This window comes from Brassica oleracea, unplaced genomic scaffold (assembly GCF_000695525.1).
Source record: "Brassica oleracea var. oleracea cultivar TO1000 unplaced genomic scaffold, BOL UnpScaffold00434, whole genome shotgun sequence".
Taxonomy (NCBI): domain Eukaryota; kingdom Viridiplantae; phylum Streptophyta; class Magnoliopsida; order Brassicales; family Brassicaceae; genus Brassica; species Brassica oleracea.
Window position 1 is genome coordinate 248,438 of NW_013617417.1, and position 16,808 is coordinate 265,245.

Consider the following 16,808-nt stretch of genomic DNA (forward strand, 5'->3'; position numbering starts at 1 on the left):
ATCCTAATAGGGAGGCACGACCTCCACTATAAATATAGGTTTCTAAACCTAAAGAAAATGGGTCTAAGACGTCCATAACCAAAGCTCACCAATTCTACAACCGCGAAGGCAAGGTTTCGCACCTAGAAGACCATCTTCATCTATAGGCTTTTAATCGACGAATCCCTGAGATTACTGTCAACTAGATGAAGAAATATGCTCCCTGCAGCACGTCTACAACTCTAGTTACTGGCTCAGGCCACGCTCTCCAGCTCATCAGCAGGGTCCCTCCATGCTCAGTGAAGCACCTCGACACATCATGCTCACTGCAGCATATCGACATGTCTATCATCTGTTCCGGCCATGTGCCCCCTAGAACATATGACTCCTACCAACTACAGAGATACGTGCTCCCAAGGCTATGTGCCCATTAGGCCATGTGCACACTAGAGCCCCATGCTCCCAAGGCTACGTGCCCAGTAGACCATGTGCCCACTAGAGCCCCGTGCTCCCTAGGCCACATGCCTCCATTAAGCTACGCGCCTCCATCAGGCTACGTGTCTCCATCAGGCTCGGCGTCCCTGCAACCTTTTGATTTAATGATCCTGACTAGGAGCAGTCATCACCAACATCAATATCAATGAACAATTCAGTAGCAACAATCTAGCAAGCCCTAGACACCAGGAATGCTTCCAGGCTCACAACTCCGCCACGTATGAGAAAGATAACAGGTCCTCTAACAGGGCACAACATCTTCCGGCCGGGTTTACAACTTTGGCGAACTCCAAAAGCTGGAGGAGCCAGACGACGAGTTCCTGGAAATACTGCAGGCATACCAAATAACCACTAAGAGGTAACTAGAGAACCACCTTTCTCTTTAGGTTCTATAATCTAAGTGGTAATGGAATCCTAGATAAGCCTGATAGCTAGGTGGATAGAACGCCTTTGAGTACTCATCAAATTCCATTGGAGTCTTTCTGCGAAAGGAACCCTGCCCAAGGGCCGGGAACACTGCCGCTCTGCCTCCTGCAAAGGAGCCTAGGAAAACGCTATTACTACATCAAGGAGTGCTGGTCTTCATACCCTCTACTCATTTGGAGCAAATGGGAGTAAAAGAAGCCGGAGAACACATGTTCCCGCTATTATTCATCCAAAAGGAAAAGCTAAACCTCTGGGTTCCGGGTTCCAGCATCCAGGTTCCGGATCCCAGCTTCCAAGTTCTAGATCCAAGGTTCCGACCACCTTACTACCGCTTTTCCTGGCCATGTACCCTGATATACCTCTGAGGAAGACACGTCCACGAGGAAAGCAGGGGCAGATGAGCTAAGCGTTAACCCAAGGGGCTACACGCATCAACAACTCCCATCAACATGCCTGTGGCAAAGGAGATTCAAGAAGAGGCGACGAGTCATCGAATGACGTCCATAAAATGCTGAGTGTGGCTCACCCATGGGGAAGCAGAGAGCAGCCTAGACGTTTAATGACATCGTGAAACGCTGAGAGTGGCTCACCCAAAGGGAAGCAGAGAGTAGCCTGTACGTTAAATGACATCGTGAAACACTGAGAGTGGCTCACCAAGCGGGGGCAGAGAGCAGCTACAACGAGTCATGGAACGACGCCTACAAAGAAGGAAATCCAAGGAATATGAGCGAATCAATATCCGTGGATGATCAACATCAGAAGTGGACTAATCATGTCCTAGTATGCAGAAGGAAACAATAACCCCTGTGAAGCAAGATAAGAATCACCTCATCCTGGAGAACTCCTGCTATCTAAACAACCGATTCTGGCTCCAAACCTTGGTCAATTTCCTGCCAATGGACCAATCTGGGTCAAAGATCACATGAGATCATGTCAACCCATACTCTCCAAGCCCAGGGACGGAGAAGTACTGTCGCTTTACCTGAAAAAATAAAAGCACACAAGGAGTGCCGTCCTGGTGCGAAGAGGAAAGATATTGCTCCATACGCCAGAAGTACAAAGGTCATCGGCAAGGCAGACAGAGGAGCTCGCCAACATCCGGGAACCTCCATGTTTCAGAAGGGTCTACCCCAAAATATTCGGGTTCCAAGAGAACCAGTTCCACGAACTCCAGGTTTCTAGGAGACGAAGCCCACCAACCTCCATGTTTCAGGAGGATAAATTCCAGAACCTCCGGGCCTTAGGAGGATATCTCTGTAATCGACGGATTTTGAGAAGATACATCCAACATGACCAAATGTAAAGACTTGAGACCAGCTAAGAGGACCAGAAACTGCAGGACCACGCGTCCCACAAAGGTTATATTACCACGAAGCTTTCATATAGATCATGAAGGTATTCTGAACGGCTCCACGGAAGGAACGGGCGCAATCTCGACAACAGCCCACATCCAATCAACATCAAGAGTGGTCCATCTCCGGAGGACAGATTGCAATGTTGTATTAAGTCAATAAAGACTTTGGGTTCGAGACAGTAAAACAAAGATTCACCTCCGGGTGCAATATCTACAGATCCTCCCATGTCAGAGCATTAATTCCTCGAAACCGCCAGGAAAAATCTACAGGTCCAACATGATCAGAACATGAAGCCCTTGAGAGCCTTAGATTCCAAAGAAGAATCATCAGGGACTACAAGTTCCTACACGTTGTACGTCGATACCTTAGGGTAGTACGACGAAGAATTTCCCTTCACGCCTCAACAAAGGGTCTAGTTCCTCCTGAACAATTGTCACTTCATTGTGTCGATCGACAATGAGCAGGTCATCGTTCTTAATTGTTAAATTATGTACTTATGATTATTTCTCACCATAACTCCGACTAGATATACCCAATTTCCCCACCTCGCGAGAGGAAGCTGTCGAGAAGAGGAACGTATGTCGATCGATGAAGAACTCTTGACATCGATCGACATAGATGCCAGAATTTGGGTTGAGCATATTTTATGACCGACTGAAGTCCAGAAGTAACCACAAATTACCAGAATGCCCTTGGAAAACCTAAAACACTGTTTATGTTACTTCTAAGCCATTGTTGACGGCTACACGCTCTTTAAGCTTTCTTTGATTCTTGTTCTTACTGAGGAGAGAAGGGAGGAACTCCATCAGAGTCCTCCTGGAACTCCATTGGTTTTGGTTTTATATTATTTATGCTTTTCATCTATTCATCTATGATTTCTGTGACAAACTTCATGTCTAAATAGATCCACCTGTTAGGTTTAGGGTTCATATAGGTTATGAAGGATTAGCCCAAAACATAGAACTGCTAAGTTGTGATATTCATCATAGGATTGTTCTTACTGCTTGTGTTCTAGAGTCATGAACTAGAACACTTATCTTAGAATCATTAGGCACAATTACAGGCTTGGTCTTTTCTCTGAACTGAATTCTATTGAGCAAGGATTGCTAGAAACATATGAGAGTTGATTTAGGAACCCTAGGGAGCACATATTCAACCGATCGTAAAGCTTGCTAGAAGCGATATCGATCGATGATCCAATAGATTAATCGATTGATATTGTGAAAAGTGTATCGATCGATATTCCTATACAATAATCGATCGACACTTTCTTGTGATCAATAAACGAGAGTTGAGATCCAAGATCTGGATATTAGACTGTCTATACAATGGAAGTTGTTAGATTTGTACTCCCAGCTGAGTTCTATAATATCTTGCAAGCAACAATTAGCCTCTATATCATTATAATCCTGATTACCTGAACAAAAACCCTAGATCTAGCAACCATCCTTCCATCAAACAACTCTCTGCCAAGCTGAACAATTGTCTTGTTCAACTTGTTTACTGCTTTGCTATTTTTATTTACAGCTTTAAACCTATTAGTCTAGCTTAATCATATAACTATTAGATCTAATCGGTTCCCTAGCTCCTTGTAGATTCGATCCATAAGTACTACAACTCGACCTCTTATTTGAGAGAGTACAAATCACTCCTTAGGGTAATTTGAGTGATATCACCTGGCACTTGGGTCACAACACCCACACCAGCACCCTCTAAAGCCTGTCAGTGACTTCCTGCATAAGTAGAATACAGCATAGGAACTCGATAGTTGCCAGCTTCCGAGTGGCAGAATGCGAAATCCAAACAGGTACCGGTAGTAGTCTTGCCTAGGAAGGCGGAGTACGGTCCCTGCGAAAGAAAATATTTTGGGTTCCCAAGGAACTCCGGATCCTTATGCAAGCCCCCGATCCAAAGAGGAAACCCACGGTTCCCCATAAGAATTCGGGTCCTATGTATAAAATCTGAGGAAGAACCTCCGGGTTCCCCTATAGCCTCCGGGTTCCAACCAAAGATCTCATGATCTAAGGAAGAACCTCCGGGTTCCTATATGGCCTCAAGGTTCCAAAGAGGAAATCAAAAAGAAGCTTGAACTCCTGTGCAGCCTAGGGCGCATCGGGGTCATTACAACTTCAAAGAGCCTTAGGGTTCCAATCAAAGATCTCCGGGTCAAAGGAAGAAACCTTTGGGTTCTTATACGGCCTCAGAGGCCTAAATATAATTTTAGAAAGAGGATAGAACCCATGTGAAGCCTAGGCGCACCGGGGTCATTACATCCCTAAGAACCTCCGGGTTCCCATGCGACCTCAGGGTCCAAATACAAAAAATTATAAGCTTCGCTACTGCTTCTCCAGCATAGGAAACCGAACGAGATACATCTAATGGCAAAAACAAAGCATCAACAAAAACGAGGTCCCAAACTAATGTTAAACTCAAGGTTCGAATAAAGGAGAAGAGCTACCGACAGTACGCCAGGACGTAGGATAGCCGAAAGGCTACTATATCTTCACGAATACATACCGGTTGTTCCAACTATCCCTGAAGGAATAATTACCGCTAATACCCCTTGAAGGTTCCTCAACTAAAGGAGTGCCATCGCGGGATCAGAGGTGATAGAACCCTGCTTTATTCACTAGAGGGGCAAAGTAGTAGGAGTATAGAATCTCGTGTACCCCGATGGAAAATCCATGAAGTTCCCCGAGTACTTGGATAGCCATTAAAATCCTCCAGGTTAAAGAGTAATTTGAGAAGGACAGAAACCGAAGAAAGAGGATACTTCACCCCGGAAGCCCGCCTCCAGATACGCTTCATAGATAGCCACCTCAGTCGCTCCTCCATCTAGAGCAAGCTCGAACTCGGATAGACTCCTCATCCCCACTGAAGGATTAATCGCATATTTCCTCCGCATATCAGCAAGATCTCTCTCTCGGATCTCGGAACGGGGACCATCATCGAAGAAACATGAGAGACGACGTCTCAGGGGCGCCATCGGGATCACTTCACTATCAGCCTCCGGAACATCTCCCCAAGAAGTAATAGGAGATGAGAAAGGATCGGTGAAAAGAAGACGTGGCCTTGAACAACCACCCACGAGTGAGGACGGAAAAACAAGCAGTTCGGGATTCATATTTGTCAAAATCAGCGCTGGAGTTGGATTGAGGCCGATTAAGAGGTATCGCGAGCCCTTATATACATCCAGATCACCCCTCCTCGTAGAGCCGGAAAAGGAAACAAGGATGTTTCCAAATATCCCAGAGAATCCTTGGCATAAACGACCAGCATTAAAAAAGGAAACGCGGTCCTCGCAGGAGAAAGGAAAATCCTCCCTAAAAAGGAAAATTTCGCAGAAAGATAAAAAAGATATGTACCTCTTAAAAGAAGAGTTGACTTAAGTATTCTTTGAAGCGCCCATAACCTTCAACAAAACTCGTACCAGCCTCCATACCTGCCTATACGCATCACGTTCAAACGCTCAGGCCTCTTCTTCAGAAATCATCAGAGCACCAGGCTCCATCATCTCCAATGTACCGCTAAAAGCCCCGAGCTTCGTCACCTTCGACTAGAATCAACGGTTCAAGAAGATACCGCCAGGTCCAGGCCTACTACAAGGGAACTGGTCCTCCCCCGGGTTCAGAGTATGGGTCCGGCCTGAGAGGAACTCGGGATAGCGGGATTACTCGAGCGATGTCCTGCCTAGGGGAAGCCTTCTGAGAATGAGCAACTCCGGTTGACTTGAGTGCACAGGTTATTCCCCGAGTTCGATGACGAAATCGAGAAATAAGAGCAAACTATTGGGGAAAAATACTCAGGTATTGAATTCCTCCAGACCCCATGATGCGCCCTAAGGAACGATCACTCCACCGGTAAGAAAAGATATGGACTCGATCCGTGAGGAAGGAGAACTGATGGAATGAACGTTGACACAAAGGGTCGCGGATGGCCCAATGATACTACCAAGGTGCTTGATTGTCGCCTGATATTACTCACAGGTCCGACAAGGAAGCAAAACTCGATCTGTTGCCGGATGTGACGCACCGGTCCAACAAGAAAGAGGCGTTTAACTTGGAGCTAACCACACCAAGAAAACAAAAAATGTTCTAAGCAAAAGACAAAGAGTATAAACTCAAAAGAAGAAATCGATTGCCTTATTGATGGAATGAGATTACTTACTTACACTAGTTGTAGTCAAAGACAATCAATAAAAATGTATGAAAAAGAGACATATAAAATAGATATTTGACCATATCTAGTCAAAGCACAGAAAATTATGCTGACTGGTCGAATGAACCCTTCGGCAGCCACTATCCAGATTCATTGTATCCTGCAGTATGTCCCACAGTAAGGAGCAGTACGCGTCCGGTACGGTCCATATGGTCGGATGGATGATTCTCACAGACTGATCTGGACCAAATGGTGGCTAATTCATCTGAAAGCTTTAATATCGATGCCTTAGAGAAATTTGGATGCTCAAAGTTCATGAACTGATTGAAGTGTCGGATCAGTCCATCAGTACGATCACCGGTACAGGCCAAACAGACCAAAAATGAGAAGGTACAGACTGATTGAGAATCCCCTCGATCGAAGTTGATTCTGGCTTGACAGTTGGTCTTAGAATGGTGAACTGGTCGGGAAAGACGAGCTCGGTCAATTCAGTCTTCTGGTCGTGGTTCTTGCTAAAGCTCTATCACGGACGTCCGTGGGTTGAAGCAATGGGCAGTACGTGCGGGGCTGTCGGGGTGATCGGATGGGTCAGTACGGACGGTCTGATCAGCACGATAGGGAAATTATGATCAGCATGGACAGAATGGTCAGATGGAATGACACGGGCAGTAGGACTGGCATGATCCGACATGAAAACCTCGGTTTGGTCGATTGGGTAAACAAGAACGCCACCTTGGGCCGTGTCAATGAACCAAACAGGTCGATGCTCGATCCAGAGCGTATCACCCCAGGCAGGAGACCGGCCTCTGGGTCCCCGCTAGGAGACGCCCCGGGTCCCCCCTAGGAAGCACTCCGGGTCCAGTCCCAGGGACCACCCGCTCCTCCGAGAAAGGGATATGGAGAACCTTCCATATTTTCGAATATGAAAGAGTTTAACCTGCTCAAACCGAGTAAAGCCGACCAAAAGACAACTATATAAGGGGAGCCTAAACCCTAGAACAAGGGATCGACACTTCGAGACTTAGAGACTAGGGCTAGGCGGCTACAACTAGGGTTCATACACCAATCTATTGTAGTTCCAGCTCTTTGGCCTAATAAAACGTCTCCTTCAATCTTATTACTTGCAAATTAATATAAAACACCAGGCTTGTCTACCATTTCGTGGTACTCAGAAAGATCCTACACAAAAATCCCCTAACAGGTACCATAATACATCTTCATGTTAGGGAAGGCGAACTTTCTCGGCATCTCGATTGATGTGATCTCGTCCGAGAAGGGAGTGTTGGAGTACGAACCAGGATCTCTCCTCCGGATGGGGGGAGCTACACCTGGGAGCCTCGTCGCCTCTTCATCGCCTTCCATCGATTGGATGGCATTGAACTTCTTGGCGAACACTTGTTCGAAATAAGCAGTCAGGTCGGGTTTCGATATTTTTTCCGCCTCCATCGCCTCTTCATCGCCTTACATCTCAGAGTTGCTGTCTACATGAATCTGGGTTCGGGTTTTCTTAACCGCTTCCCCCCTCTGTTTCCTTGTCCCCATCAAGGGGGCGAGGACGCTCGGCTCTGTCTTCTTTGTCGACGGGAGTATCCAGAGGTTGCATAGGTGGGACTTGAGCTCTGAATCTTTTTCGCTTGCTGCCAGTGGTACGTAGGGTTTGTCTCGGAGGATGAGGTTTTCAGCTTCGAGCTGACTAAGTTTCTCAGTGCTCTGCTCCAGCTGCTTGGAGTGTGCCTCTATCGTCTCCTTCAGGCTTTGAACTTCCGAGAGAAGCTCTGGGCTCTGGGTAGCTGTATCCCGAGCTTTGATCAACTCGGATACTTGATGTTGGAGAACATCGAGCTGAGCTCTCGACTCGTCCTCCCTTTGGTTAGCGTGAACGCGCTCTTCGGTATCTTCTATTGCAATCGTCACGTAGTTAAGATTACTCCATCCTTCTAGAGTCAAACTGTTAGGGGATTTTTGTGTAGGATCTTTGTGAGTACTACAGAAAAATAGAAGAGCGAGAACAAGTATAAGAAATCAAGACTAAAAGATGTTTTATTGATGAGAGCAGGAACTACAACGTTTGGTGTATAAACCCTAGTTCTAGCTGCCTAATTCTAATCTCTTAGTCTCTGAATGTCAATCCCTTATTCTAGGGTATGGGTTACCCTTATATAGTCTTGGAGAAGTCGGTTGGACAGGTCAGACTCTTCCATATTCGGAAATATGGAAGAATCGCCCTTAGTAGAAAACTTCCATTTTACCCGGAGGCGGACCTAGAGCAGGGGTCAGAGCCGGGTTCTCATATCGCAGGATCCTGGAGGCCGGTACCCTGCCTGAGGCCTGGAGAATTATTACTCCAGGGTATTTTTCCCCAGCAATGTGTACTCCTAGTGTCCAGTAGAACCCATCCTTTCCCAATCATCATGTCAGCCTGCACCTGGAAACTAGTTTATGTTTGCTCTCCAGTCATTGCATTTAAGGAAATTTCCATTTCTTCCTCTGTCACTTCGTCTGCTTCCTCATCATCCAAAACCGGCTGAATGTAGAAAAGAACTGGCTTGCATATGTGGATCATGAGTATAGAAGTCGTCACAATTGAAGCAGAGCCCTCCAGCTCGTCGTTGAGAAATTTCAGTTCTTGTCAGTTTCTTCCAAACGCCCTTTGGTGGTGTTGATTTTGTCACTGTCGTAGTGGATAGTTGTCCACTTTAGATGAGGGACTCTTGTGGTTTTGAATTGCTTGTCTTTCTGTGATTAGTCTGGCTACTTGGTTCGTTTGACGTGTTGGTGGTGCTAGATGACCCCCGAATGTTCTTGGTCTTCTACCATCCTCACTTTTGTATTCATTATCCCGAGCATATTCAATTGCTTCAAAATTTGTCTTTGGGTGTAGATATTCAACTTCCTTCCTCAAGTTATATGTGAGTCCTGCACAGAACTGCCATAGTTGTTGTTCTCCGGTAAGTCGTGTTTGACGCCCAAGACATTCTTCAAATTGACTGCAATACTCATCTATTGTTCCCGTGTGTCTCAAGTTGCATATTTCGCCCACCGGGTTTACTGCATCAGCCTTCCCAAAACCGCTCTTACAGATCCTTTTGAATTCAGCCCATTCCAGTCGATGTGTGACCAACCGCCTCAAATTGTTGTTCCAATGGTAAGCTTGTCCTGTTAACACAAAGGTTGCTTGTCGTACTTTTCCATCATCATTGTACACTTGACTTCGTTGGTTGTTCCATCATAGGGTGCAAACTCCATCTTAAGGGCCGAAATCCCTCCTTTGTCTGAACTCCGTCCTAGAGTCTCACGAGTCATAAACTCACTTGCTCTTCAAGAGAATCATGAACTCGGAAGTCCCCATAACTTGGTTTAGATACTTCACCGATTGGTCGAACGTTCCATTCCCCTCCGCCATCTGTTCTTTGATGCCCCCGTTCCCGACCTACAGCCCTAGCTGGCCATGGTCCCCCNNTTTCTATCTCCTCTAGATGGTGTACAGCTCGGTTTCGCATCCACAGCTTGCGACGATGTCGTTACTTTTATGCCCTTGGATCCCACTTAATACTTGACAGGCTATGAATTTTAGACTTTTAGCCATGGTTTATAAGTGTTTTAATAACTAATTACTATATTTTAGGGTCTATTTAGTATATTTATAGGTTCAGGAGTGATTTGGAAGAAAGTGGTGATTTTGGAGCATTTTTGGAGATAAAAGGAGAGGACATCCGAGCTGACCATCGAGCAAGACCAGAGGTCGACATTCAGAGGAAATAATCGATCGATGCACACCTTGTGACATCGATCGACAGTGAAGCGCGAATAAGCCCGTTTGGTTCCAGCTGACTTAGAGCCCCATACTTCACCAAATTACAAGATTGACCCTGGTGATTTTTTAACCTAATATTTATAGTTTGCCAAAGTGTTTAAGGTAAAGTGTGCTTTCTTGTTTTCTAGTTTTCACAGGAAAAAAATTTCTAGTATTTTAGTAGAGTTGGAGAGAAGATCCAAAGAGATTTGTGATTGGAACTCCATTTAAACATAATCAACCTAGCTTAATCAATCTGATTAGATTTATTAGGTTCCCTAGCTCCTTGTGGATTCGATCCCAAAGTACTACAATTGAACCTCTTATTTAAGAGAGTAATTCACTCCTTAGGGTAATTTGAGTGAGATCAAATTTGGCGCCGTTGCCGGGGAGCTTTGATCGCCTATAGATCTAGTCTGATTTAGTTTAGGTTACTTTTTTAAACCACTTTCTGACATAAACTTTTTCTTTTCTTTTCAGGTGCATGCCCAGTAGTACCAAAAGCAACAAGGAAACACCACTGCTATTCTCATCAGATCCTGCACGCTTGGAACGTTTGATCCACAAAGAAAGACGCTCCCCATTGATCGACAACAACACTAGTTTATCGATCGACACTCGCCAACCAACGTCGACCAAGACACCAATTTCATCGTTCGACACTCTCTAACCACCATCGACCGAAGCTACTCTTCCGTCGACCGAAATCTTCCATCCGACATCGATCAATACTTCATCCTGAACATCGATCGATACTGAGCCGCGAGACATGGTTGCGACTTTAGTTCGTGTGCGAGATGAGAATGGAGACCTGCCTGACCAGGAGGGTCATCTGCGTAATGCAGCAGGTCAGAGGATAGATGCTCAGGGGATTGTAATCCCTGTGCCCAATACTGATGCTACGGGAGCTGCTCAACCTGTAGATGAGGCTGCTCGACCTAGAACATTGGCTTATTACAACCGTCCAGATCAGTTATATGCCAACAAATCAGCTATTCGTCATCTAGTTATCCAGAGAGGCGATTTCGAGTTGAAGCCGCAGTACTACACACTTGTGGGATACACACCCTACTGTGGGTTATCTCACGAGCATCCTATGGACCATTTGGAGAGGTTCGAGGATCTTATATCTGCTATCAAAGTCAATGGAGTCCCTGAGGACTACCTATTCTGCAAGCTCTTCAAGTACTCACTTGCTGGAGAGGTTTTGGATTGGCTTAAGCAGTTACCACCAGGATCTCTTACATCCTTTGTCGACATCAAGAACGCATTCCTGCGTAACTTCTTTGTTGAGGCACGTTCTGAAGACTTGAGGAGCAAGAATGCTACATTCGCGCAGGGACCTATAGAGCCATTCAGAAGCTCCTAGATCAGATTCAAGTCTTACCAGAGAGATTGTCCACACCATGTGTAGGGGAAGATACGCAGGTATTGAATTCCTCCAGACCCCAAGAAGGACACCGGCCTCTGGATCCCCACTGAAAGGAACCCTGGATCCCCACTAGAAGGAACCCCGGTTCCCCGCTGTGGAGTTTTCTGGGTCCGGTCCCAAGATCGCCCTCCTTCCTCCGGGAAATGGAAAACTTCCGATAAGGAGTACCTTCCATATTTCCGAATCTGGAAGAGTTTAACCTGCTCCAACCGACTAAGGCCCGCCTTAGGAAGACTATATAACGGGAACCCAAACCCTAAAGCAAAGGATTGACACTTTAAGACTTGGAGACTAAGGCTAGATGGCTAGAATTAGGGTTCTTACTCAAATCATTGTAATCCAAGTTTGTCTACTCAATAAAACGTCTCTTCAAGTCTTTATTTCTACTACATCTCTCAAAATCAATACAAACACCAGTCTTGTCCATCGTTCCGTGGTACTCACAAAGATCCTACACAAAAATCCCCTAACAGTTGGCGCTAGAAGGAGGGGAGTAATCTAAACTACGTGATAATGGCGGTGGACGAGCACGACGAGCTACCTGAAGCTTCCCAGAGAGAGGTTGAACTCCAAAGACAAATCGATGACCTGCAAGGTCAAGTAACCGGGTTACATAGAGTTCAGGAAGAGACCAATCACGAGTTGTCCTCGGAGTTTCAGATCCTGAAGGAAAAACTCAACGAACTCTCCATGCAACTGGAGCAGAGCGCCGAGAAGCTCAGCCAGCTCGAATCGGCGAATCCTACCCTCCGAGATGAGAACCAAGCCCTTAACGCAGCGAGCAACAAGAAGCGTCGATTCTGGACCCAGGTTCGCTTTATGCCGCCTCTGGAAACACCTAACTCCGGGACAGGCGCGAGTCTCCCGACTGCAGCACCGGGAGGTGAAGCTTCTACGCGAGAAAAGGACAACGACGCTCAGACCTAAGACGGGGAGGACAGCGACTCGGAGCCCGAGCCTGATAAGGAAGCATCAAACGAAGCAGCAAGAGCGGAGTCTCCTATGATCGCTCACCTTCACAAGATGTTCTCCGATAGGCTCGACGCCATGCAATCCATGGTGGAGAGACTCCCAGGGGTAGTTCCCCCCATATGGAAGAGCAACCCCGATTCCTACGCCGATACTCCCTTCATGGATGAGATCACCTTGATCGAGATGCCCATGAATTTCTCTTTCCCCAGCATAAAGGCGTCTAACAGCACCACTGATCCGGAAGACCACGTCGCCCAATACAGACAGAGGATGCTCGCCGTAGCACTCCCAAAAGGGTCACGCGAAGCTACCATGTGCAAAAGTTTCAGCTCCACTTTGACTGGACTTCCTCAGCAATGGTATATCATCTTACCCTCCAGGTCCATAGCCTCCTTCGCGGTTCTCAGCGACAAGTTCGTGAAGCAATTCGCGAGCAGCAGGGACCTGGAGAAAAGGTGGTTATCCCCAAATCCTCCAGCACCGAGCGGAACCCCTGAGAGGCTACAAAGCCCGCTTCAATCAAGAAAAGGTGGTTATCCCCAAATGCAGTATCCCCACTGCTATCTCTGATTTCAAGAGGGGTTTGCTCCCCGACGGTGACCTCTACAAGGAGCTGACCAAATAACAGTGCAAAACCATGGAAGACGTCCTATCTCGAGCCTGGGCGCATGTCAAATGGGAGGAAGATCTCGCCAGCCGTGCCAAGGCGCAACAAAGGCAAGATCCCAAGACGACCAGACCAGACCAAACCGAGCAAGACGAGAAACCCTCTCAAAGACCAGCTAGGGACTCCGGGAATCGAAACCGGGGCAGGGGCAGGGGCAGGTGCCAGAACCGGCCAATCGAGAAGGCAGAAGGGATGGTAGTGTCCACATGGCCAGACATCTCTCACCTCTCCGTCTCAAGGCCGGAGCTTATCAATGTTCTGAGGCAGATGGGCCAGCAGGTCAAGTGACCTCAGAAGATGAAAGCCCCCGACTCTTTCGGGAACCCTGGCTTCTGGTGCGACTTCCACCGAGACCACGATCACAAAACAGAGGACTGCGTCACACTAAAGATCGAGGTAAACAAGCTGCTTTGGAAAGGACACCTCAGGGAGCTCCTTTCTGAAAAGGCCAAGAGCCATCTGAGCAAGGAGACAACGGGTAAGCCCACTGAAGCTTCTCCCATCTCGCCACCGCGATAGGACCGAGTGATCCATGTCATCTCGGGCGGTTTGGAAATCAGCGGCATAAGCCATGCAGCCACGAAGAAAAGCACCTGGAACGCCAAGCACGGCCTAGAGGCAGCTAAGCCAAAACACCTGCTCCTAGGAACGGACGAGATAAGTTTCACGGCCAAAGAGCAGGAGAAAGTCCTCACTCCTCACCATGACGCCTTGGTTATCTCCTTCACTGTAGCTAACTGCCTGGTAAAAAGGATACTGGTAGATAATGGAAGCTCAGGAAACATCATCATCCAGGCCGCATATAAGGACCTGGGGCTGGAGGAAGGTGCTCTAACTCGGAGGATAACCCCCCTTATAAGGTTCAGCTGGGAGGTTAAACAAACCGCTGTGGAGGTAACCATCCCCGTATACGCCGAAGGAGTCAACGTATCAACCAAGTTCCTCGTGGTAGATTGCGATTCGTCCCACAACAAAATATTAGGACTGCCCTGGATCCACGGAATGGGGGCCGTCCCCTTGACTCTTCAGCAAATGGTGAAGTTAACTACGCCCTGGGGCATAAAGGCGATCAGAGAGGATTAAGAATATTCCCGCTCCTGGTATCAGACCACTCTGAAGGGGAAGACCAAGGTCTTATAGCAATTACAGAGAAAACCTCCAACTCATCACACCGAGGAACCGGAGGTAGAAGAAATGGATGAGGTGCCATTAACCAAAGGAGATCAGACCAGGCATCTCAAGGTTGGTTCCAAGCTAACCGAAGGATTGAGAAGAAGGCTGATAGACTTCCTCAGGTCTAACTCCGACTGCTTCGCTTGGTCCCATGCAGATATGCCTGGGATCGATCCAGAGATTATCATGCATAAGCTACAGGTAGACCCCCTACATCAACCCGTCAGACAAAAGAGACGGAGGTTTGCCCCTGAGAGAGATGCGATCATCAACGATGAAGTCAAGAGCCTGCTCGCCGCGGGGTTCATTCGTGAGGTGCAGTACCCAGAGTGGCTAGCCATCGTCGTCGTAGTCAAGAAAAAGAACGGGAAGTGGAGAGTCTGCATTGACTTCACGGACCTCAACAAGTCATGTCCAAAGGACCCCTTCCCGCTACCTTATATCGACAAGCTGGTGCACGCCACCGCGGGGCACCAGCTGATGAGCTTCATGGACGCGTTCTCTGGCTACAATCAGATACTTATGCATCCGGAAGACCAGGAGAAAACATCCTTCATGACGTCCAGAGGGATCTACTGCTATAAGGTTACGCCCTTTGGCGTAAAGAACGCGGGATCGACCTATCAACGGCTGGTGAACATAATGTTTGCGGACCAAATCGGGAGAACCATGGAGGTCTACATCGATGACATGCTGGTCAAATCCCTGGAAGCGGAAGACCACATATCTCACCTGCAGCAAGCCTTCTCCACCCTCAGGAAATATAACATGAAGCTCAACCCAGCAAAATGCTCATTTGGGGTCAGTTCTGGCAAGTTCCTCGGGTACATCGTAACCCACCGGGGCATGGAATTTTCAGGATAAGATGTTTGGCCTTTTCAGGATAAGATGTTTGGCCTTCTCAAGGAGAGTAGCCAAGAGAAATACCAACGACAGGCTAATTTTCATTATTCATCTCAAAACTTGTTGAATGTTTTTGATGAGTTTGTTACTGTGCAGGAAAGGCCAACCCTTAGAAAACCATTTAAGGTGCCAGACCGGAGGTGCATAAGCAGTCCAAGTCGTCCAAAGGTGAAGCTGATCCAAAGAGGCGTTTCCTTCAGTTTGATGTCCAAGAGATCTGTGACAACTTTGAGACGAAAATGATGAAAATCCTCAAGGACGTCAGCAAGATCCAAAAGAAGAGCACTTCCACACATGCACCAGTAGCTGAGCCATCATTTTTCATCAGGGAAAAACCCAAGGGTAAATCTGAAAACAACCTTGAAGATCTAAAAGATTTTTTTGATTCTTTACCAATTTTTGATAAGTATGGTGAAGAGATGATGGAAAGTTGGATCACTTGTGAGGATGAATGTGATCTTTCTTCTCCAAAACCTGATCTTATGTTTGATATTGATAATGAAGAGACTAATGGATTAACTTGCCGAGTAGTCTTGTTCTAGTTTCAGTCTTGTTCTAGTTTCACAGGTTTTTGAGGAAGAGCCATTGGACTACCCACAACAAGTACCATGTCTTGACACCAGGAGACCCATGGACGTTGATCTATATCCCATCTTTGATGAGGAAGATGATCATTTCGACGAACTTGGTCCAACCTTTGATGAGAAACCACTAAGCATCACGTCCATCATCATGGAGAACCGACTTTGCTTTGATCCCGGCACAACTCCTACGCCTTTGTCCAAAGAGAACTGTAAGGAACTTTGTATCATCAGTTTCGTGCCTGATCTGTTTGATAAAGTCAGTTCCAATGACCTAAAACTTTCTTTTCTTGATCATCTTGAAAAGTCGTGTGGGCTTGATTTGCAACAACTAGTTTTCTGCTCTAGAAAATCGTTTGATTCATTTGTCTTCAAAGAAAATAGATTTAGTCTGAGATCTTATGGACATGAACTGATCACTGGAATTTTGTTTGCATCCTCATATGCTTTGTACTATTTTATAGTTAGCACATTGCTGGAACAGAATTCAAATAAAGTAGAAACCGATTTTTGTGGTGATTCTGTTTTGAAACCTGTCCATTCTTATTCTGAATATGATTTTGAACTAAAACTTTTGTGTTCTGAATCTGATCAAGTTAGGCACGTTTTGGAAATGTTCTATGGTAGTTCATTCCTTGAAAACATTCTGATTTACAACACCTTCTTTGATAAACATGTGGAGCCTTGGATAAGAAATTCTCAGTTTGAACTTAATCTTTTGTGTTCTAAATCTGAGAAACTTGCGCATGTTTTGAATTTGTTCTTTAGGAACTGTGCTATCATGTGCCCTGACACCATTCTGGTGTACAACACTGACTTTGATAGGCTTCATGATGATCTGAAACGTGTGCTACATGTTCTAGGGAAAGAAACT

The 16,808-nt window shown here is 46.4% G+C and overlaps 1 protein-coding gene across 1 annotated transcript; it reads left to right on the forward strand.

The window, feature by feature from the left end:
• The first annotated feature begins 13,247 nt into the window (after window positions 1-13,247).
• LOC106319632 lies at window positions 13,248-14,360 on the forward strand. The gene is made up of 2 exons (XM_013758015.1): window positions 13,248-13,472; window positions 13,797-14,360. Exons 1-2 carry the CDS (start codon window positions 13,248-13,250, stop codon window positions 14,358-14,360), a joined length of 789 nt encoding a protein of 262 aa, XP_013613469.1.
• The last annotated feature ends 2,448 nt before the right edge of the window (window positions 14,361-16,808 follow it).

Excerpts from the sequence above, each read along its gene's own strand:
- LOC106319632 (XM_013758015.1), top strand. The coding sequence starts at position 13,248 with ATGGAAGACGTCCTATCTCGAGCCTGGGCGCATGTCAAATGGGAGGAA. Across the intron at positions 13,473-13,796 it reads TCGAGAAGGCAGAAGGGATG|GACCGAGTGATCCATGTCAT; the intron begins GTAGTGTCCACA and ends CCACCGCGATAG.